Source organism: Canis lupus, chromosome 21 (assembly GCF_011100685.1).
Source record: "Canis lupus familiaris isolate Mischka breed German Shepherd chromosome 21, alternate assembly UU_Cfam_GSD_1.0, whole genome shotgun sequence".
Lineage (NCBI taxonomy): Eukaryota > Metazoa > Chordata > Mammalia > Carnivora > Canidae > Canis > Canis lupus.
The window spans coordinates 49,459,165-49,483,725 of NC_049242.1; the positions used below are offsets into that span (position 1 = coordinate 49,459,165).

Here is a 24,561-nt window from a genome sequence, read left to right on the forward strand (position 1 = left end):
TACACACATATCCTCACACACACTTCACTCCTTGGTTCAAAACCTTCCAATGGTTCTTTATTTTATTCAGAGTACAAGCTGAAGTTCTCTAAATGGTCTCCGTTTTCAACTCACATTTTGATCTTCCTTTTGCTCCCTGTATTCCAGCTAATACACCAAGCACCCCAAAAGGGTCTTCCCAGTAGCCATTTTTTTTATTACAAAATGCTTCTTTAATATCTGAGTGACTAACTCCCTCACTTCTCACAAGCCCCTCAAATGTTGCCTTCCTGACTACTCTTATTAAAATTGTCAATCCAATTCCTAATTACCCTTCTCTATTCTTTCCCAAAGCACTTACTATCTCCAAATAGTATATATCTTTTACTTTATTGTGTTTCTCTCTTCCAGTTAAACTATACACTCTTTAAAGGTATGCATATTTTTAAAAATCTGTTTTGCTTATTGATGTGTTCCAAGAGCTTAAAACAGTGCCCAGCACAGGGTAGACTGCATAAATATTTGATGAATAAATAAATTAGAAAAATCTAAAAGGTTTTTAATTTTTTTCTTAGTTTTAACTTTTAGATACTTGATTAATTTCTGGATAGTTGAGGTTTCTAAACTATTGATCTTTGTTGGTTTATCTTTATTTTTACTTTATATTTTTATGTGAAGCATTCTGAGAGTCAGACCATAATTTTTTTAATAATAAATTTATTTTTTATTGGTGTTCAACTTGCCAACATACAGAATAACACCCAGTGCTCATCCCGGCAAGTGCCCCCCTCAGTGCCCGTCATCCATTCAACCCACCTCCCGCCCACCTCCCCTTCTACCACCCCTAGTTCGTTTCCCAGAGTTAGGAGTCTCTCATGTTCTGTCTCCCTTTCTGATATTTCCCACTCATTTTTTTCTCCTTTCCCCTTTATTCCCTGTCACTATTTTTTATATTCCCCAAATGAATGAGACCATATAATGTTTGTCCTTCTCCGATTGACTTATTTCACTCAGCATAATACCCTCCAGTTCCACCCACGTGGAAGCAAATGGTGGGTATTTGTCATTTCTAATGGCTGAGGAATATTCCATTGTATACATAAACCACATCTTCTTTATCCATCATCTGTCGATGGACACCGAGGCTCCTTCCACAGTTTGGCTATTGTGGACATTGCTGCTAGAAACATCGGGGTGCAGGTGTCCCGGCCTTTCACTGCATCTGAATCTTTGGGTAAATCCCCAGCAGTGCAATTGCTGGGTCGTAGGGCAGGTCTATTTTTAACTCTTTGAGGAACCTCCACACAGTTTTCCAGAGTGGCTGCACCAGTTCACATTCCCACCAACAGTGCAGGAGGGTTCCCTCAGACTATAACTTTTATTTTAAACTTTATATCACTGATTGATGTATCCTAGACTTACCATTATTACAGAGCAGATTAAGATCTCTGGTTACACCACGGTGTATATGTCATCTTCATCATCTTCATACATGGACTAACTAATAGATGCATCTTTGGAAGTACTTTTAACCCTACGGATTTATGAGCTACAGGAAGAGATGAGCCTAGATGTATCAGTTCTACTGTCATGAGGCTTGCAGCCAGGATCACTTTTACTACAAATAGTTCATAAGCCAAGGTTCTTCCTTTGTTACCTTGATGATTCTGAGAGATCTTTTGCTGTCCGCTACCATAACCCAAACTAACATAGTTTTGAAGCCCTTGTGAAAATCAAAGCTAGGTTTTTGGATAGCCTTGCTGTGCTGTATATGGTTTCACTGCAGAGAGGGAGTCTAAGTGGAAATCCAGGGTCTGACTCCTGTCTTATACTTCAGGTGAAGAGATCTACCAGGGTTGGGTGTGTGTGTGTGTATGTATGTGTGAGATTTAATTTTTTGTCGTGATATAATCTGATAATTCTCACTGCTGTGTAAGTAACATACTGTAAGGAATAGGGACTAATCAGAATAGTGAAGTAGCACATATAGGAGATAACGCTGTCATTCAGAATGAGGTGGCAGTCTGCTTCTGCAAGCACTCTGAAGGTAAAGATAATAGATTTTCTTGATAGATGTGGAGTCTGAGAAAAAGACAGGATTCAAGAATAACTCCAAAGTTCTTGGCCTGAGTGTTGGAAGATCTAGACTTCTTACGTTTGAGAATTTTAATAGGCATCCAGGTGGGGGCATGTCAAGGCAGCTGGAACCCAAGTTAAAAAAGTAAACTCTGTCATCAATGCTGTTTGAAGCTTTTAAAAGTTTTTAAAGCTTTAAAGGGCATTAAAATTTGGGGGAATATTTAAATCAAGGAGAATAGGTTGATCAATTGTATTAAATACTACTAACAGGTAAAGTACATGCTAAGAAGTAACCATGGGATTTAGTAAGACAGAAGCCAACAAGAAGAACAGTTTTAGGGGAAAGGTGGTACAAAAACCCGAATGAGACTCAGTGAATACAGGAAATACTACTGCAAAAGTAGCAAAGAAATGGTGTAGTGGAGAGGGAGAAGGGGTTAAAAAAGAATACTTTGTTTTTTTAAATGGGATAAATAACAACGATAAAGCTATGTCATAAAACCATACACTTTTGGGGTACCTGGGTAGCTCAGTTGGTTAAATGGCTGCCTTTGGTTCAGGTCACGATCTCAGGGTCTTGGGATGGAGTCCTGTACATCAGCTCCCAGCTCAGCGGGGAGTCTGCTTTTCCCTGTCCCTCTGTCCACCCCCAAAGCTGTGCTCACTGCTCAAGCTCTCTTTCTCTCAAACAAATAATTTTTTTTTTTTTTTAAAAGCACCATACACTTTTGAAAAGAATTCAAATAAGGCCAAAGTACTCTAAAAGCAGAAGACACCGGACACAGCCCACACACCCCCTTTGGGGCTCGGTCCTTCCCCAAAAATAGAATGCTGAAGAGGGAAGGATGGTCATTTGGATTCTAATAGTCAGGTTCCAGATGAATTACTACTCTGCTCTTTCTTCATCCTTGAGCTTCTGTTTAACCAAGTCCCACAAAGCACCTATACCTCATTTCTATGACCTTGGACAAGTGACCTAACTTCACTGAGTGTAGGTTTCTCATCTGTATAAAAGAAGCACCTCAAAGCACTGCTGTGAAGGCTACAAGAGATGACAAGTATTAAATGTAGTAAGGCATTCAATAACTGTCAGTCCTCCTATCTACCCCATTCCTGTTTCTTCTCGACAAAGACACTGTTTCATCTTTTTAGTGTTTCCTCATGGGCTCATGATGGCACTTTGGGTATGACAATTCTTCCTTGTTTGGAGTTGTTATATATATTAGAAGATGTTTAGCATTTCTGACCTCTATTATAGGCTAGTAGCAATCCACATTCTTGGTGATACCAAAAACTGATCTCCATACACATTTCTAAAAGTGCTTAGGAATACTGAATGCTTAGACTTTAACTGATACACTTTTCACCCCTAATCACAGATAAAATACACACAAATGAAAGTTAATTAAGCATAAGAAGACATCAGGTGATTATTTTGAAATAGACCTTAGAATCTCAAGTCGGATGGGATCTCTTGTTAATTAATTAATTAATCAACTCAATATGTTAACTATTAGATTAGAGCCAGATACTTTAGGTTAAAATCCCAGGCCTACTACTTACTGGCTGTCACAGTTAGCAAGATACTTAAACTCCCAGTGGCTGAGTTTCCTCATCTATAAAGTGGGACTAATAATAATATCAACTCACAGAGCTGTTGTAAGGAACTTAGAACAATGCCTGGCACACAGTATACACTACGAGTGTTTGTCACTATTGTTATTATTATTATATACAGTGCAGTGAGGCTACAGGTATTAATAAAATAATGACACAATTACGTAAAGGTATAACTAACAAGTGCTGTTAGGTAATGGTTAATAGTGCTACATAAGGCTATTACGGGGGACTCATATAGTCAGAAGAAGTGGCAGGAGTGGAGAGCTGAAGGATGGATAGTTACTAACCAGGTTAAAAAAAATTTCAGGAAGGAAAACTAATTATACTATTGTACTAATTATATCATAAATATTGACTGCCTTCTAGGAGTTAGGCATTTTTCTGAATCCCATGATAAAGGGCAGGAGTGTATGTGGGGTCTCCTATTCTGGATGGGGCAGTTGAGAAAAGCTTGTCTAGTTGAGGGACTTTTTACAGAAACTGAAGTGTAGGAGTGTGGCTCTCTGGGGCAAGAGTATTTTTAGGCAACAAGTTCAAAGGCCTATAGTAGGAAACAGACATAACTGGCTGCATGGTCAATTTGCTTCAAGATTTCTTTTAGCTGTTTAGTTTTAGCTAATTTTTACAATTTCGTTTATAGCATCTAAAGAGATGCTCAATTTACCTTCGCTCAGTCCTTTTTAAAAAATTTTAAAAAATTACTTTTCTACACTCAATGTGGGGCTTGAACTCACAATCCTGAGATCAAGAGTAGCATGCTCCATTCACTGAGCCAGCCAGGCATCCCAAGCTGTCTGAGTCCTGATGCAGCTGGATAGAATAAAAGGGAAGGGAGAAGGCTGCATTAAGAAGATAGAACTAGATAAGAGTGGGGCCAGATGCAGAAGATTGTGAACACAAGGCCATTAAGTTTAGATTTGATTTTGAAGTTTATTGGGAATTGCTGAAGGTATTTTAGAAGATCTTACTCAAGTAAGACTTCAAGGAGAAATATTGACAATTACCTAAAGGAATTTAAGAAGTATAATCGCAAATACAACTTTGCTTTACAACTTGTTACAGATTTTTACGGAAGACATCGATTAATTTTTAAAGTATCATACAGGTCTCTGTTTTCAAAATACGTGAATGAATATAATTTTCTTAATAAAAATGCTTAGGGTCAATAGAATCACCAAAAAGTAAAAAATTAGTCTATGTTCAAATACACCGATGTCTTTAGGGATCAATGAAGTTTTCCTTACGTTAACACACAATGTCAATTTTCTTTCCTAACATGGCCAAATAAGAGATGGACATCTACTTGATCCTGAATAAGGCACACAGAAAGCAAATTCTTTGACTATGTTTACTAAGAAGCAGCAGGTGTTAAAACCTAATTCCCTAAAAGCTTAAATATTGTTATCTGCATAATAACGTGTTGCTTCAAAAAGTCTTTTTGGGGCACCTAGCTAGCTCAGTGGGTAGAGCACACAACTTTTTTGATTTCAGGGTTTCAAGTTTGAGGACCAAATTGGGTGTAGAGATTACTTAAAAATAAAACCTTAAAAAAAATTCTGCGCAGGTGACTGTTCAGAAGATAGTACCACAGCCTCTGATCAATTTTGCCATATCTATTCCTAATTGTATTTGTTGAATAGAATCAAGAGTAAGCTGGTAGGATGACATTGAAGGAAACAAAACATTAAAAACTGGTTCCAACACCATTGTTCATTATAATAGATATCTGTCTAGTCTAGAGAAAGTAGAATATAAAAAAGAATAATGAAGGAGCTAATGCAGGGGCTTTAGTTGCTAATCTATAAAGTGATAGGATTGGACTCTGTGATATCTAAGGTCTGTTTCTAGCTCTAGTAGTTTATGATGTTTCCATGTGATTGGAAAAGGGTCTAAGAAAGTGACAGGAAATAACAGCTAATGGGACTGTATGTTTTTACCATTATATCCCTAATCTCTTGTAGTGAGTCTGGTAAATAGCAAGTTCTCAAATATTTAATTAGAGTAAATTAATAAATTATAAAAAGCAGACACAGAATCCAAGGAAGCAATTCACCCATTTAGAGTAGAGGCAAACATATTTCTCTGAAAGAATCTGCGTATTACAGTAGAGTACAACGACTGGCAATAATTGGTGGTCACAATGAGGACTCCGAGGCATCAAAAAAAGGAAATGTGCCTGGCTTCTCATTTACAAAATGAAGAAAATGGGAAGATCATGCTGATAATAATCAGCAAGGGTGGTTAAAACACCATGTCACTTAACAAGGGTAACATTCGATTTTCTGGTATATTCACTTACATAGAAAAGCTCATTCATTCCTCTGTTATATTTAATGAAGAGCTGTTAAAACATAATTCTCTTCAGTAAGTGTAAGAGGATATAAACCAAGCTAAAGAGGCAAATTCTAAACTTATAATGTAAACAGCTACTGTTCACCCAAGATAAAATATAAGCTAATTAAGTCAAAGATTCACCCCCAATTATATGCAAGTACAATAATAAATCTTATTTAATCCATTGATTGCATATACTGCTGCCTTCTTCCAGAGCAATCAGATCATGTTATGTATCTCCTGTCATTCCCCAGCTCCAACCTCTGCAATGACTTCCCAGCATAATAAAATGCAAATTTCCTAGCATGTTGAGTAGGTTCTCCATCTGGCCCCGTCTACCTCTCCAACCTCTTCTTCAACTGTTCTCCTCCTTTTTGATTCTGCTTCAGTCACGCTGTTCTTAAAACATTCAGTCTTGTTCTAACCTCATGGCCTTGTGCGTTCTCTCCTTTGCCTGGAAGGCACTACCTTCAGATATTTGCAAATATTATTAATCTCTCAGTTCATTATTCAGGTCTCTGTTCAAATACCACTTCAGAGAGGGTTTCTCTAAAGATTCCATACAAAATAGTGTCACCTCGCCCTTTCCTCTTCATTCCCTTGCCAGCTTTTTCTTCTTAGCATCTAGACTAACTGGAAAGTATATATTATTTGGTTAGATATCTATTACTTATTTCCCCTCTAGAATATAAGCACTATGAAAGTATGAGCTACATCTGTACCCCAGAACCTTGAACAGGGCTGGTTGACTATTTAGGACTCAATACATAGTTATTCAATAAATGAATGAATTAATGCAGATTTCAAGATATATGTGCAAAACTAGTGCAGAACAGCAGACTTTGCATACAAGCATTTGTATTTTTTAAAAGTCATATATTGTACATGCACGGGCTCTTTTAAGAAAAGAACACAAGAAATTCTTAACATCAGTTGCCCCATGGTGGAGAAATATGAAGGTCTGGGTGACAGGCAGGCTTACTTTCTACCATGTATTCTTTTGTATCATTTGGATTTTAAACAAGACTAGTTATTTTTATTTCAAAAACAAAATAAAAAGTATTAAAATTAACTGCAGGCACAATCTTTCATTTAATAACTTTGTTTTTATGAAATACTTTCTATTGATCACTTAGTATACAAACAGAAATTGCTAAGCAATTTACATACTTCTCAATCCTCATAATAATCCTATGATATAGGTATTACAATCATTTCTATTCTATAGAGGGAAAACTGTAATGGAGATTAAGCTAATTGGCTACAGTCACACTAATGGATGCAAAAGACATGGGATTTGAACTCAGACTAAGTGGGTGTAAATCTGAAGTATTTAAGTAACCACTCTTTTGATTGTAAATATATAATCTCCAGAAATTTTCTCATGAAAGTTGTAAATATATATTTGCGTATTCTTGATAGACACCTCAGTGGAGGAGCACCTGAATGGATGTTGAAATAAAACAGTTTGATTTCTCTATGCTTGTGGGATATCAAATGATTTCTCTATGCTTATGGGATATCAAATATTATCAGCAAAGATGCTATTAATTGAGAACTTTTATTTATTTTTTTTATTTTTTAAAAGATTTACTTATTCATGAAAGACGCAGAGAGAGAAGCAGGCTCCCCGTGGGGAGCTTGTTGTGGGGTTTGATCCCAGGACCCTGGGGTCACGACCTGAGCTCAAGGCCGGCTCTCAACCACTGAGCCACCCAGGCGTCCCGAGAACTTTTAAATTAGGTCAATAAAAATGATAAGTACTAATTATGAACAACACTATCATTTGAGCATGCTCTGTATGTTAGACATTACGGTAAACATTTAACATTCATCATCTCATTCAATCCTTAGAATAATCACGTGTGGCATTCTATAACAGTATCCGTTTCACAAAAACAGAAAGTTAAGGGTAAATAATTTTTTCCAAGAGACATTGCTAGTAAGTGAGGAGCCTGAATGGAGACTCAGGTCTCAACAGCAAGCCCATGTTCCTAACAGCAATGCTCTGCTGTAATAAGAACAGAGTATTTTCAAACAAAGGAACAGAAGTGCTGATTGTGGAGTCAGTCATACAGTTCTTAACCACTTCTTAAACTCAAATCTGAATTAGACTAAGTTCAACAAACATTTTCAGGAACAGGAACTATCCTCCACACTATCATTTATGATTTATACAGCCTCCACCCAATTTATACCTCTCTTCGGAATTGGCTTTAGTGGCCGAGCCGGTGCGCTTCCCTAAGTTCAAAACATCAGGGGAGAAAGAAAATTTCAAGTGGCATGAAGGGCGGCACTGACATCTGGGCTATTTTTTTCCCTCCTGGATTTCACAGCGTTGACAGCATAAAAGTGATTTTATGGCGCACCTTAACCGATTCAGGGGATCGCTGCACTTTGACAAGATGCACTTTTATAATGAAAAATTCATGTACTTGCAAATACTTGCTCAGGGACAGAAGGGGTGAGCTGCTGGCATGAAAGGCAGCTCCCCTTTGTTTACGGAAGCAGACAATTCTTACAAAGTAATGGAAACTGAGTAACGAGCACTATCTAGTCTTTGGTTCTTATATTCCCGGGCGCCAGAGCCCATAACCACTCCCCAAACTCCAAGGGAGGGCCTGGAAGTAGCCCCCGGACGGCTCACAGCCCACAGCCTCAACTGCAGGCCTACGACAGGCATCACCCACTCCCGGGAGCCAGCCAGCTTGCACGGCGGCAGTCGGCCTGGATTTCTCCGTGCTGCGCGCCCCCGAGCCCCTCAAGGGGCCCTGCACACTCCAGGGCGGCGGGCGCGGGGCACCCTCGGGCACCCCTGGGCGCGCTGTCAGCTGTGGCCGGGGCGTAGAGGCGGTTCCCGCCCACCCTGGCCGGGCCAGCAGCACACCCTGGGGCCAAGACGCCCTAGCTGACAGTCACACCCGGGCCGCGCCGCCTGGGACCGAGCCGGGCGCCCAGTGGCCCCTGGCGGGGGCAGGGCAGTTGGGTGCCAGGATGCCCTGCATCATCGCTCACCTCTCGGAACTGAAGGCGGGAGCAGTCAGGGCCCCCGGCCAGGCCCTCGGAGGACGACCTGCCCCTCCCCCCCCCCGCCCCCCCGGGCCCTACCCCCGCCCAGGACCCTACCCCCCACCCAGGTCTTACCCGCCCCCGCCCGGGGCCCTAGCCCCTTCTCAAGGCCCTACCCCCAACCAGGAACCTACCCCACCAGGGCCCTAACACCACCAGGACCCTAACTACCCCCCTCCCCCGCCCCGGGCCCTAATACCCCCCTGTCCCTAACCCCACCCAGGACCCTACTTCCCCTCACGGCCCTAACCCCACCCAGCACCCTGACCCCCACCCAGGACCCTAACCCCAATCAGGACCCTAAATCTCCCCCTCCCCGGCCCTAACCCCACCCAACACCCTACCCCCCCCGACGGCCCTAACCCCCCCAGGTCCCTAACCCCCCCCAGGATCCTAACCCCCACCCAGGTCCCTAACTCCGCTCAGAGCCTAAATTCCCCCAGGATCCTAACCCCCCCCTCTAACCCCTCCCCAGAACCCTAAACACCCCCCTCTCTAACCCCGCCCAGCACTCTAACCCCCCCCTCTAACCCCGCCCAGGACCCTAACCCCCCGCCCCCGCTCTCTAACCCCTCCCCAGGACCCTACCCCCCCCAACCCCTTCCCAGGACCCTAACCCCCCCCCCCCGCTCTCTAACCCCTCCCCAGGACCCTAACCACCCCCCCGCTCTCTAACCCCTCCCCAGGACCCTAACCCCCCCTCTCTAACCCCGCCCAGGACCCTAACCCCCCCCCCTCCCCGCTAACCCCGCCCAGGACCCTAACCCCCCCCCCCCGCTCTCTAACCCCTCCCCAGGACCCTAACCCCCCCCCCCGCTCTCTAACCCCTCCCCAGGACCCAACCCCCCCCCCCCCCCCCCCGCTCTCTAACCCCTTCCCAGGACCCTAACCCCCCACCCCCCCCGCTCTCTAACCCCTCCCCAGGACCCTAACCCCCCCCTCTAACCCCGCCCAGGACCCTAACCCCCACCTCCCCGCTCTCTAACCCCGCCCAGGACCCTAACCCCCCGCCCCCGCCCCCCGCTCTCTAACCCCGCCCAGGGCCCTAGCCCCGCCCCCCCGGGGCCCTTCCGCCTCCCAGGCCCTAACCGCCCCCGCCCCCCGCGCCTCCCGCGTCGGTCCACAAGCCCGGCCCGTCGTGCGCTCCGCTCCTCGGGCTGCCGCCGACCTGCGGCTTCCAGCGACCCGGGCAGCACACGAGGCGTCCGCGGCGGCAGGCTCCTGGTCGCGCGCGTCTCCCTCACCTCGGGCCCGCAGGGGCGACGGCGACTCTCCTCCCCGACGTCCGCCGCTCCGCGCTTCAAACTCAGCCACAAGATTCAAACCCAAGCCAGCCTTCCCAGCGCCCCGTCTCATTGGCCGCCGGCCCCGTGACGCCATCACGTCGGACGTTGCCGCGGCGCGCGGCCGCTGGGCGCCGGGACTCCGGGCCGCGCCGCTCCGCGGAGGGGGCGTGGCCGCGCGTCGCCGGGGCAACGCGCGCGCTGTTTCCGGAGGCGCCGACCCAGGTGGGCGGGGCTAGCCGCGGCGGCAGGTGGGCGGAGCCAGCCGGGGCTGCAGGCGGGCTCGGGGCGCGGGGCGCGGGGCGCGGGGCGCGGGGGCTGGCTCGTGCGGTCCGCGGGCGGGAGGGGTGGAGCCTGCTGCGGCTGGACGCCTGGATTTCCCTTTTCTTCCCGGAGGAGTGAGGCCTCCAAGGCTCGGGTCCGGTGCTCCGGAGGGCGCGGGCACCTGGGCCTCTTGGCCGCTGTCACTCGGATGCACTGGGCGCCATCCGCCGCGATTAACTGAAAAGTCTAGAGCTTTGGGTTTGAGGCCCCAGCGCTACCAGGCCTACTCCATTTATTGCTGATTGTGAAACTACTCGGCGTTTGTTTTTTTTTTTTTTTTTTTTTTAAATATTTCTTTCTAATGATTTTACGAAATAAACTCATTTAAATTTATTGGCCTACTTCATTATTGGATGCAGTGTTGTTTTTTTTTTTGAATCTTAGATTACAGATATAATTTGAGAACGTACACTTTAGTAAGAAAAAAAGGGAAATATGTGTGCTAAGTTCTCTTTATGGGTTGGGGTGATTTTAATCGTACGATCTGAAGGCCGCTGTCATTCTTTATATTGACATTGTATCCATGCTGCAATTACTGATTGTAGACTTTAGGGACATAGTGTAAGTAAAAATCCCTGCTCTCTGGGGGTTTATATTCTTACATGGAGCTTATCACCCTAATAAAGAGGATGGCACAACACTTGCACAGTATTGTAACTCACATAATATATGAAAGCCTCATTTCATATATTTCATAATATATGAAATGTCCCATAATATGGACATTTATTTCCTACTGAAGAAGATCAGAAACACTGTGTGTTGTATATGATGCGTGTTACACGGCTGTTCCTGAACTCTGGATAGAGCCCCAATGAAGCTACTAATTCCGGCTAATTGTACTTTTTTAAAATTTGGCTGCATGTATCTTAGCTAATGCAATAGTTACTTGTGTGGTGCTGGTGCTGGGTTTGGTAATAAAACTGAAAACTCTTTTTTTTTTTTAATTTTTAAAATTTATTTATTTATTTATTTTTTAGCCTTTTTATTTTCATTTCAAATACGCACCCAATAGAATTTATTATTTATTTATTTATTTATTTTTTAGCCTTTTTGTTTTCATTTCAAATACGCACCCAATAGAATTTATTTATTTTTTAGCCTTTTTATTTTCATTTCAAATACGCACCCAATAGAATTTATTTATTTATTTTTTAGCCTTTTTATTTTCATTTCAAATACGCACCCAATAGAATTATTTATTTATTTATTTATTTATTTATTTTTAGCCTTTTTATTTTCATTTCAAATACGCACCCAATAGAATTATTTATTTATTTATTTATTTATTTATTTATTAGCCTTTTTATTTTCATTTCAAATACGCACCCAATAGAATTATTTATTTATTTATTTATTTATTTATTTTTTAGCCTTTTTATTTTCATTTCAAATACGCACCCAATAGAATTTATTTATTTATTTTTTAGCCTTTTTATTTTCATTTCAAATACGCACCCAATAGAACTTTACCATTGACGTCCCAGGCATTTCGTTAACTTTACATCGGTCATCTCATTCAATTCCCAGAACGGTCCATGAGATGCGGGCATAATTTATTTCACTGAAGAAAAAGAAAAAAAAAAAAAAAACAACTGAGGTTTTTCAGAAAATCCCTAAAGGAAATTCCTTATTGTTAGTGGTGCAAACCGGCCAATTCAGAATTGAGGCCTTTGTCTCGGAAATACTTCGTAGATTTCGTGATACTAAGATGCTGTCTTCATGTATTCTGAAAATATGTGTTGTTGAACCAAGCAAGGTGTCAAGGTTGCACCGGTTACTGGTGTCTGCGGAGGACTTTCCCGCCAGCCCCGTCGGGGCCCGCTACCGGGTCTCCGCACACCTGGCGGGGATGCTGGCCGCGCGTCCGGCGCTGGAGTCCGTCTCCACTGGCCGCTGGGCACCTGGCCCCCGAGGCCCCCATGGCCGCCCGGCCCTGCAGGTGGGCACACGGGCGTCCCCGCGCCGCGGTCAAGGCCGCCGCTGAGCCCCGCAGGACGTCAGGAGCCCCGAGTGTGGGGCGCCGGTGTGTCGGGGGGTGGGCGGGGGGGAGAGCCAAGGCCAGCGCAGCCCGCGGCGCTGGAGCAGGCCGCCTGCACGCCGTCCGCCCGCACAGGTGCCGCGGCAGCGGGGCTGCTGGCCCGGGGAGGGGGCGCGGCGCCCCGGGCGCCCCGGCTGCGGGCTCGGCCGCGCAGCGGAACCAAAGGCCGGCGCTCGCGCGGGGCCGCGGCGGACCCGCCCCCCGGTGCGGTCCGTCCGCGCGCGGGTCCCCCAGGCCCGGCCTCGACGTGCGGCCGCGGGCCCCAGCTCCCGCCCCGCCAGCCCGCTCCGCGCCGCAGGTGAGGGGGCCCGGCCCCGCCGCAGCCCCGCCCGCAGCCCGCCGCCGCCCGCCGGAGCCCGCCGGAGCCCGCCGCGCCCTCGGGGCCTCGGGGAGGCGGAGGACCGCCCGCCGGCAGGCCCCGCCCCCACCCCGGCGCCCGCCCCCGCCGCCGCCGCCGCCGCCGCGCGCTGTCCTCGAGGGCGGGAGCGGGGAGCCCGGCTTGGCGCAGGCCCCGGGTCACAGCCGCTGTCCCTCCGTGGGCGCCCGGCCCCGGCCCTCCGTGCGCCCGCGCGGCCCCGCGGGGGGAGGGGGGAGGGGGAGCGCCGGGCGGCCCAGCGGGCGGCGGGGAGCAGGGGGGAGGGGAGGGGAGGGGAGCAGGGGGGAGGGGCTTCCGGGCGTCCCGCGGCCCCTGCGGAGCCGCTCGTGGGAGCGCCCCTACCCTTCCCCCGCCCCGGGCCCGCACCTGGGAGCCCCCCTCCCCCTCCCCCCCATCCCCGGCACGCACGTGGGAGCGCCCCTCCCCCTCCCGCCCCGGGCCCGCACCTGGGAGCACCCCCTACCCCCTCCAGCAGACTGAGCCTGGGCCTGTCCGGGATCCGTGACCGCGTGGGGCCCGGCCGCAGCTCTCCGCCTCCCCTAGTTGGCGAGCTCCCCAGCCAACGGCCCGCGAGAGGCTGCGAGCGCGCGGCACGTAGACCCAGGGTCGCGGCCACCCTGCTGGGCCTCGAACCCGGAACCCGCTGGAGCAAATAGAGAAGTTGAATGCGGAAGGAAAGACTTAAATGCAACAGCTTTTTTATTTTTATTTATTTATTTTTTGATCTGTTCTACTTGATTTCCCCTATGCAGTTCTGATTCCTGTATAGGGGGATCCCTCTCTCCCCGGTGCACAGGTCCATACATGCAGATACCTCTCGTGTATTTGAGGATCTGTACACCTCGGGACGTGCAGTGCGGACTGCGTGGCTATTCCCGAGTCGGCTCTGCAGGCCTGTGTAGGGCCTGCCCCTCCGTTACACTATTTCCAGGCAAGAGGATGTTGGCTCTTTGCAGAAAAAGAATGTAATTCGTGAGCTGCTGCGAATATGCAGTCAACGTGGTTAAAGTTCCGTTGGGTGACTTGGGTGCACTCAGCAGAGCAGCGGCCTTGTTGGCGGCACAGAGGCTCAGATGCCAGGCTCTGCGGACAGAAGGCCCGCCTTACAGATCTACCCTCCGACGCCCCAGGGATGTGCCCTGTCGGCCAATCACTTCTGTTTTCCTCATCTGAATATAGAAATAACCACACTACCTACCTCTGACAGTGGTGGTTAGGACTGAAGGAGTTGAGAGGTATTTAGTAAGTGCCTGGGAAAGCTTAGCTTTTATTTTGAAAAATGTCAGAAAACACAGTCAGAGGGTAGTTGGGTTTACTTTGTGTAAGCTTTCTGAAAAACGCAGGGCATAATTAAAAATTTGGCTAATTTGTCACTGATGAACATCTAATACGTTACTTCAAAACACTTATTTCCAGGCTTTTTTTTTTTTTTTTTTCTATATTTTTCCTGTGTCACATTTGTTACATAGTTCTGTGGACTATGTCTTAGATAAAGTTGGCCTATCCTTAAGGCAACGTCTTGTTGATATTAAATTTATAAAATATGAATATTCCTTTTCTAGTCATTACATGTGATCAGCTTTTCAACATTATTTTTCATTTCTATTGCAAAAGGAAAGGAAGGCATATTTAAGCAGGATGTTTATGTTTCTTTTTCTTGGTAAGGGAGATATTTATGTTTCTTGAAGGATTTTGAGAGTGGTTTTTGGTAGGGTCAGTCAGGCAGGTGAAATTTCCTAAAGTAAATTTTTGTTTGTTTGTTTGTTTGTTTTAAATTCATAAGAGAGAGGCAGAGACACAGGCAGAGGGAGAAGCAGGCTCCATGCAGGGAGCCCGACGATCCCCAGGACGCCAGGGTCATACCTTGAGCCAAAGGCGGATGCTCAACCTCTGAGCCACCCAGGCGTCCCCTAAATTAAGTTTCAATAAATATATGAATTCTATAGAATCTGGAGTTCATCCATCCATCCATTCATTCATTTTTCTTCCCCAGAAAACACTTCTCAAACACCTAGTGTGTATCTGCTTTTGTGTATATAAAGGTGTGGGTCTTATTCTTAAATAACTCATCATAACTTAGAAGGAAAGAAGCAGAGTGTTAAGTTGGTATATACTGCCTGTAGTATTAAAAACGTGGCTTACAACCTAATGTATAAAAAGCATAATGTTTCCAAAAGGGTTTCTGTTAATGTATTTCATGAATACTTTTTCCTCTGCACCTGAAAGAGTTCCAGATTGCAGAATAAAAAGGAACAAGTGTGAGAAAGTTAAGGAATGTATTAATTATTTGCTTGTTTTTTGGGGAGCAGAGGACAGACAAAATAGCATGCCAAAGTATGTTCAGTTGAGTATTTATAAAGTTATAATTTAAATTGAAACATGCTTCACTAATGGAAGCCATGGTGAGATAATCTTGTCAGAGAATATCCATAACAAGTCTGCAAGATTTTCACAAGCTGATTTTTACCTTCATTTGTTTATGGATAAACATGCATATCTTTTTCCAAGGACAATTTTTCAAATAAAGTTAGACTGAAGATGAAGACTTAGCAATATGAGAAAAACAAATAGAAGAGCTCAAAATAAAAGACCACCTGCATCTGAAATAGGATAATATGCATAATCCGTGCAATCATTAGCCTTTTTAAAATTTAAATTCAATTAGTTAACCTATAGTGTATTGTTAATTTCAGAGGTGGAGTTCAGTGATTTCTCCGTTGTCTATGACACCCAGTGCTCATTATATGACATACCGTCCTTAATGCCCATCACCCAGTGACAGTATCCCCCACCTCCCTCCAGATAGCTTTTCAAATAAATAGTTCTAATGCACTGAATCTATTCTTTAAAGTTAGAAATGTATTTCAGAAAAATGATGACCCAATAATCAATTTTTACAGCCCTGATCATTAAAACGTCGATATCTTAGAGCTTAACAGGCCATATGTAAAAGTTATATAAAATTATGTATTTTAAAAATCCAACAATCATGATATTTTTATTTTTTTTTCCCCAGATTTGTTGACCTACAGAATGCTTCGATACCCGTATTTTTGTAGACTCTATAAAGAATTCCTTTCATGCTGGTGGGAATCTGGCATGTTTAATTCAGGTGTCTGGCCAAAAAGAATACATGATACAGCACAAAGGTATAATGAGTGTGAAGCCCGGGAGCAAACAGATCAAACTGGAACTCAAGAGATGCACAGACCTCAGGATAGAGATAACGAAGCTGTGACTAAGTTACATATCCCAGTCATGGTGGATGAAGTTGTTCGTTGTTTGGCACCACAGAAAGGCCAGGTAAGTTGGTTAGTTTTTTTATTTTTTAACACTTTAAAATTGAGATGTTCACTTATCCTAATATTCACAATTTTAAAGTGTACAATTCACTGGTTTTTAATATATTCACAAGGTTTTACAATCATCACTATCTAACTCAGGAGCATTTCATAGGGATTCCTGTGTCTCTTAGTGTTCACTCTGCATTGACCCCCTTCCCCTTGCCCTGACAACTACGAGTCTGAGTCTTTTTTGTCTATATGGAGCTGCCTAATCTGGACATTTCTTATGAATACATTCATGTTATATGTGGCCTTTTGCACTCACTCATTATTTAGCATGTTTTAAAGATTCATGAGAGTTGTAGCATTTGTCTGTAATTCATTTTTTTTTTTTTCTGAACCATTGCTTTTATGGATAATACACATGCTTTTTATTCATTCATCAATTGATGGCATTTGTGTTTCTGTTTTTTGGCTACTGTGAAGAATGCTATTATGAATATTCACGTGCACCTTTTTGTGTGGACATATATTTTCACTTCTCTTGGATATATACCTAGGAGTGGAATTGCTGGGTCATATGGTAACTATGCTTAACTTTTTGAAGATCTGTCATACTGTTTTCCAGAGTTGAATAGTTTTGTCAAGTAGCAGTTTTAAAAGAAAAAGAACGTGACATTGGCTGAGCAGTTTGGGTATGAAAACTGAGTTCCAGCATAGATCCTTGAGAATTTTGATATCTTTTCAAGAACAACTAGAGACTGAAGTTAAGGATCTGAATTCCTATTCCTTGTTTTAGACTTTTCAACTACTTTACTATCTGATTCAAAGTTCTTCAGAGAAACAGAACCAACAGGATGTGTATGTGTGTGTATACGTACGTGTGTATACACATACATATATGGGGAGGAGCAGAGATTGAATGATTGATTTCGAGGAATTGAATCTCAAAGAGGGTTGCTAATTCCAAAATGTGCACAGTAGGCTAGAAGGCTGGAGACCGAGGTAGAAATTGCAGCTTAAGTCCAAAAAGAATCTGCTGGTAGTGTTCCTTCTTGTTCCAAAGAAGTCAGCCTTTGTTCTGTTAAGGCTTTCGCCAATTGGATGGGGCCCACCCAAATTATGGAGGGTAATCAGCTTTACTCAGTATAGTAATTCAAATTTTATCTCATCTGAAAAAAAAAACAAAAACAAACCTTCACGGAAAGGTGTGGTTTTCTTTAAAAAATTAAAAAAAAACTTTTTAGATATTATTTATTTATTCATGAGAGACACACAGAGGGAGAAGCAGGCTCCATGTAGGGAGCCCGATGTGGGACTTGATCCCAGGACCGGGGGGTCATGACCTGAGCCAAAGGCAAACGCTCAACCACTGAGTCACCCAGGCGTCTCTAAATTTTTTATTCCAGAATAATGTTTGACCAAATATCTGGTCACTGTGGCCCAGCAAAGTTTATATATCCAATTAACTATCATAGTTGCCTTGCATATTTACAAAAGGAAAAAAAAATAATTATCATTGTAAATTTGTAGCAAATGTGTTTTTATAACTTAACACTGATACTTAGTGTATTGACTTTAGAAATATGGTCTCTTAGAAGGTACTACTAAATAAATAAAATAACTGAATCAGTTGTTTTCATTTTAAAAGTCACACTTCTTTTCCAGGATACAGTGTCTTAGTGGTTAAGATCAAAGATTCTTTTTTTTTTTCTTTCTGAATATTTTCTTTAATATTTTTAAATATATCTGAAAGAGGGAGGGCTTTAGTGGCTTCAACAATTGAAAGAAATAAGTAGTATTTCTCATATTAAGAATTTACATAAAAGGTCAGCACAGGGCTAAAAATGATGCTATAATTTATTCTAGTTGAAGAATTATTCTGTTTACTAATTATTCTGTTTAGTATATATAAACTGTATATAAATTAATGAAATTTTAAAAATAGATTACAGTAAAATATACATACCAAGTGGGAAAATGGGAAATGATACTGATATCATATATCTTGAGTAAACATTTGGCCTTTCTGATCCTTTTGATTCCACGTAAATAGGAGTTTAATGTATCAGTAATGTATAGGTCAACAAATTTAGTCAAATTAGTATAACTCAAATATATTCAAAAATAAGTCAAATTAAATGCAGTCAAATTAATGCTCTGGTAACAGAGAAATTAAAATAAAAATAAATCTCAGAGGCTTAAAGCAAAAAGAATTATTTTTCCACCATATTTGTTAAGCAGAATCAACGACTACCACCATAATGAACCTGCATTTATCAATAAGAGCCCAAATAATTTTTTCAATTTAGAATTATAATTGTATTTCAGCTTTCTTATTTAGAAATAACAAAGTAGCCTGGCAGAGAGGACTAATTGCCGACCCATTGTCTATTGTACTTTCTCTTACTAAATGAGGTCTTGTTAGTATGTAGGCAACTGCCTACTCAGCTTCATTTCCCAGCTTCCTTTGCAGCTCATAGTGGCCCCAGGACATAGTTCTGGCCAGTGAGGTGTAAGCAAAAGTCCTTGCATGAACTTTAGGGAAAGAAGAGCAAAGATTCTATAATTGGACTGCCAAGGTTTGAATCAGTAACCTAACACACAGGTATATGCAGACACATACACACACACACACACAGCTTTTATTTTATTTTATTTTTTTGACTTTCTAAAGTTGGATCAGACAGTTTTCATGAACTTAGATCTGGGTTACATGTATAAGGTAGGCTGGAATGGCTGGATATTGCTCATGGAAAAGCCATCAGTGATGGTTTAGATTGTCTAGGTTGCTTCATCACAGAAATATTCATTTACCTTATCCTTAGGCAGTATATATATGTGTGTGTGTGTGTGTGTGTGTGTGTGTGTGTGTGTGTGTATATATATATATAGTAAGCCCAGTCAGTATTCTTAAATTAATTATGTATGTAAAACATCTAGCTCAGTGCTGTCGTATAATAGAGACTCTAAAATATACACAAAAATGTCAATAAAATACTAAATTAAATAAACTTCATGACTTAATCAAAATGAAATTCTCTTCATTTTCTGTAAGATTCATAACACATGGATAGCAGTTAATACCCATACCTAAATGTGAGCCTTAAAAAAAAAAACAACAGGAAATGTAAATACATATGATATAATTGAGGTATATATATGAGAGGGGAAGGGCAATTAGTAAAAAAAAAGTGGAACTGAATTCAGTGGTTTGAATTTGACCTCGGGAACCAGAAACTGAAGCTCATTGTATAAGTTTGCTGAACCCCTAGTAGCAAAAACTAAATATTTATTTTGTGCTAACCTTGAAGTAGAAAAACAGCCAAACAAAAACAAACCAGGTCCTACAAAATCCCCTATAAATCAGTATTGGATCTGTCTTTGTTCTAAAACCGAGTGGAATAAAATTAGATGATTCTACAACCTGACCTATCCAGATGTTTCAGTTTGTTCATGTTCTTGACAAATGTAATGTTGGTTTATTTTGGCATTTCCATTGTTCTGATTTGAGTTGGGTTTCCTAGTAACTTTTTATAGAAAGTTTAATTTTATGAATGTTATTTCTGAAAACTTTCATGTGAGGTACATTTAGAGACAATGTTATTTCTTACCTTTTCTGCTGTCTGGCAGACAGCTTTATTCACTACTCCCTTAATCTTCAAGTAATAAAAACTGGTGACAGTTCTTGGACAGGAAAGGTCTTCATTTCTTCCAGAATCCATTATTTGCTTCTTTTCTTCCTGAGCTTTTTCCCCAAAATTATTTTCCTTTGCAAACTATGAGTCATACACTCAATTGTATCAATCACCCACTTAATTACTGTTTTTCACATCACCTTCAATGGTGAATTTACAAATGAAACTTTTGATCATAACAAGAACTTTAAAAAAAATATCTAAATGTAGTTTTCAGTGAGCCCTTGGTCACTATAGTTATTTCTTTTTTTTTTTTTTTAATATTTAAAAGTTGCTTACCAAAAGACAATAATTTTGGGAATTTCTTCTACATCATAACCAACTTGCTGTTTATCAATTTAGTTTTGTAAATATCTGTGAAATATTTACAAGTTTGGAATAAAATAAAATAAAAAATGTCTTATCTTCCTTTCCCTTCCTTCCAGAAAGAATTGGATAAGTTATAACTCTTTCTCTTAGCCCAGTTTCATGATTTCATAATCTGAATGAATAAGTTTTTGTAAGAACATTACTGGTTCTAAAAAATTTTTTTTTGCCTCTGGAAATGTTTTAGTATAGGCCACCGTGGTCAATTTTTCATTTACAATTTCTTGAAAACCAGATAGAAAGCATGACCCTATCTAGTTGAAGATGAGCAGTTTGGAGGATATGATACTTGGTATTCTTTGCCTAATACTAGTGCCAGTTTAGTTTGGTGCTTTGCGGTTTCTGTGAGTGATAGGTTATGATGGAGATGATGGGCAGCATTTAAGGATTAGTACCAGTAGCTGTATAATTTTGGGCGAGTAACTTACCATGACTGTGCCTCAGATTCCTCATCTGTCATGTGAGGAAATGTGACATACTTCATGATCACTGTGAAGATTAGATGAGTTCACATAGGCACATGCTTAGAATGATATCTTCCAAGTAGTATGAACTCAAGAAACATTAGCTGTTTTTATTATGGAGATAAGAATGGTCAGGGTTGGTAGCAATGTAATTTAGGAGAAAAATGCCAAGAGACAGCAAAGGTAGAAATAAAAGTTCAGGAAAGGTGAAACCAACATGTCTGAAATTGAAAAAGTGGTATTTCCTTTGTACTTTGGGACTCTCCTCATCACCATCCCTCAGGTCCTGAGTCAAATTCCACTTTCTCAGAGAAGTTTTTTTTCTGAGCCTTCAAAGCAGGCAGGTCTCCCTGTTACATATACATGGAGTCATATACTTTTCTTTCATAGCATTAATAATTATTTATAAACTTTTAATGAGATTATTTGTTCAGTGGACATTTCACCTAGTAGACTGTCCTCCACGAAGTCCTGGACATGTTTTTCTTGTGTTCCAGTTTATTTCGTGTCTAGCAAAAGGCCTACAATGTGATGAGCTTGTTGTGATATTTAAGTGAATGAATAAAATTCAAAGTTAACTGGAGGACAGATGTGAGACACAAATAAAAGCAATGTCCCTTGGGTACTGGGGTCACTTCTTGGGCTCAGAACTTTTATATGATTCCAACCTCAGTGTGGTAGGACCACTCTGATGAAGGAGTTGGAGGAACCCGGTGAAGGAAAAATAGGAGGACTGAGAAAATGAGCTGATATCTAAAGTGACGCAAAATCAATGATGATAAATATCAGACTAAGGTTGTAAGGTTGGTTTTATGCATTTTCAAAATAATTATCTTCTCTATTTTGATATTTTAACTTTTAATATTAATTTCATAATTACTAGATTTGCTGAAGTTGTCATGGTACCGGATAGGATAATTTTCTATCTAAAAAAATTCATTATAGTCTGTATAATGGATTTTTCTCAAGATCAGTAGCAATATTTTACTGGAAAATCTGTAATCTTTGATGTAAACATCAGAGAGAAATCCTGAGACTATATGTTCTATCTCGTTAAATATTGAAGGCTGATTGGTCACAGAGAGGAGGGGTTTAATTTATTTCTCTTGACCTCAAATATTGAAAAAATTAGGAACTTTTCTAAGAGGTAGGACCAATGCCATAGCTCCTGCAGGGAGATTCTTTTTTCTTTTTTTTCTTTTTTTGGAAGAAAGAACTATTAAAATTTCAGATGGAATGGACTGTGTTAAGATACAGTATTTCCTCTAATTTTTTAAAAAATATAAGTTTCTTTGAAATAGGTTTTTATTTTACATTACATTTTACCATTGTTGATTTGAAAAAAAATGTTTCTGTCTTAAGAAACCATGTAGGTAGTATAGTGACCTTTGTATCAAAATACCTTCTGCAGTGTGATCTTCAGTGTTACACTGTTATATATTTAATATCTATTGTGAGAGTCAGGGTGAGGTGTAGATTTAAAAAAAACAAAAAACAAAAACCTTGATTTATTTTGTTTTGTAGATTTTCATGATGTACATGTTGCTGTTATGGCCCACTTCAAACTACCAACCTAACATCACTGAATGTAGCGTTAGGGAGAACTATGAATAATTGGTGCTCTTTAGCTGATGTGAACAATGCCAGATATTACTCTCATGATGCCATAAGGTATCTGTGGATTATATAATGGCAAAAAATTTTGCCTTAAAATTCTGAAAATTGGTATAGTCTGTAGAGTTTCCCCTTAACTAATTTGATGTTTCCTAGTTAAGACCCGTTTTTTATGTTTCTCTGCCCTAGAACGTTTCATGGTGTACCCATAGAATACTGTTTTTTTTATACATTTTCTAATAACACAATTCTTTTTGCTCTCTCTAATAAACAATCCATCCCAAATATAAAACAGATAAAAACAGCATTGCATAGTATAAATATATGTAATTTCTTGTTGTGAATTATGGAACAGAGGCATTTTGTTGAGGGAAAACTTTGAAGTCAACATCAGTGTCTTTTTTTTTTTTTTTTGATTCACACAGGTAAATTATAAAATGTAATAGTTCTTTTTAAAAACAGTTTTCTGATATCTCAACTTAATTTTTAATTAAATTAAGGTAGTAATAGTATCCTTTAATTAGATTAAAAGGATATATTAATATATTAATCAAAGGTTTAATAATTAAAGGTTTAAAGGAGACATAAAAGTTATAAATATTTATGTACCTGGTATTAGGCCATCAAAATATGGAAGTAACACCTGGCAGAATTGAAAGGAAACATTGTGCTATAATAATAATAGCTAGAGATTTTTAATAACCTGCTCACAATAGTCTCTAGAATAGCCAGAAAAAATATTAGTAAGGAAATAGAGGCCTTAAACAACCCAATAAAATCTAACAGATATATACTGAACAGTCTACCCAACAATAACATACACATCTGTCTCAAGTGCATGTGGGACATTTTCCAAGATAGACCATATGGTAACTGGAAAATTCATGAATTTGTGGAAATTAAACAGCATACTCCTAAATAACCAATAGATCAAAGAAGTTACAAGGGAAATTAGGAAGTACTTAGAAATGAAAAAAAAAAAAGACATACTAAAACTTATGGGACAGCAAAATCTGTGCGTAGGGAGAACTTTGTAGCTATAATTGCTTACGTTAAAAATCAAGAAAGATGTCAAATCTTTCATAATGTGTATAAATGTATTTTGTAATGTATGTAAATGTCGAATCACTGTGTTGTCACCTGAAAGTAATATAATGTATGTCAATTATACTTCAATTAAGATTGCAAATCAACAGCCTTTAAGTTTATAACTTAGGAACTAGAAAAAAGAAGAAAAAAACTAAACCCAAAGTTAGCTGAGGGGGAGAAATTAAAGATTAGAGTAGGGATAAATGATACAGGCAATTGAAAAACAATAGAGAAGATTAATGAAGCCAAATTGAAGAAGCCAATAAAATTGACAGTCTAGCTACATGGACTAATAAAGAGGAGAGATGGCCTAAATTGCAAGATAGAAAATGGGGACATAAGGGACGCCTGGGTGGCTTGGCATTTGAGCATCTGCCTTTGGCTCAGGTCGTGGTCTTGGAATCCTGGGATCAAGTCCCACATCAGACTCCTCACAGGGAGCCTGCTTCTCCCGCTGCCTGCCTATATCTCTGCCTCTCTCTGGGTGTATTTCATGAATAAATAAATAAAATATTTTAAAAAAATTTAAAAAAATGGGAACGTTACTATCAATTCTTCAGAAATAGGATTATATGAGAGTACTATAAACAATTGTATACCAACAATTTGGATAATCTAGATCAACTAGACAAGTTTCTAGAAACAAAACTTACAAGACTAAATCACAAAGAAAAGGAAATCTGAATAGAAGGACCTATAACTAGTAAAGAGATTAAATCAGTTAAAAACAAAACAAAACAAAAACAACAACAACAACAAAACAATCTACTGACAAAAGCCCTTGATCTGATACCTTCACTGGGGAATTCTACCAAATACTTAAAGAATAATGGATTTCACTTCTTCTCAGGCTTTTATTTTTTTTTAAAAAGAATAATTAAAAAAAGAAAAGAGAAGAGATGGGAAAACTTCCTAACTCATTTTATGAGGCCAGAATTACC

The 24,561-nt window shown here is 41.2% G+C and overlaps 3 protein-coding genes across 12 annotated transcripts in view; 2 read left to right on the forward strand and 1 right to left on the reverse strand.

The window, feature by feature from the left end:
• Positions 1 to 10,476, reverse strand: part of KIF18A (kinesin family member 18A) — a 78,191-nt gene extending 67,715 nt beyond the window's left edge. For 2 of the 3 annotated variants that reach the window (XM_038569289.1, XM_038569291.1), the window contains exon 1: positions 10,326 to 10,476. The gene's annotated coding sequence lies outside the window, so the exon portion shown is untranslated. Of the gene's footprint in view, positions 1 to 9,027; positions 9,124 to 10,325 lie in introns of those variants that run through there. The other variant, XM_038569290.1, reaches the window with a different exon arrangement.
• LOC119877342 (collagen alpha-1(I) chain-like) lies at positions 3,735 to 13,761 on the forward strand. The gene is made up of 6 exons (XM_038568131.1): positions 3,735 to 3,812; positions 8,644 to 9,224; positions 10,123 to 10,589; positions 11,562 to 11,602; positions 12,444 to 13,027; positions 13,581 to 13,761. Exons 1-6 carry the CDS (start codon positions 3,735 to 3,737, stop codon positions 13,759 to 13,761), a joined length of 1,932 nt encoding a protein of 643 aa, XP_038424059.1.
• Positions 12,609 to 24,561, forward strand: part of METTL15 (methyltransferase like 15) — a 238,330-nt gene continuing 226,377 nt past the window's right edge. For 2 of the 8 annotated variants that reach the window (XM_038569293.1, XM_038569298.1), the window contains exons 1-2: positions 13,785 to 14,036; positions 16,122 to 16,408. In XM_038569293.1, the coding sequence (XP_038425221.1) occupies positions 13,910 to 14,036; positions 16,122 to 16,408 (414 nt within the window). In that variant the 5' untranslated portion in view covers positions 13,785 to 13,909. Of the gene's footprint in view, positions 12,631 to 12,943; positions 13,028 to 13,784; positions 14,037 to 14,128; positions 14,341 to 16,121; positions 16,409 to 24,561 lie in introns of those variants that run through there. The other 6 variants (XR_005375883.1, XM_038569299.1, XM_038569297.1 and 3 more) reach the window with 5 other exon arrangements.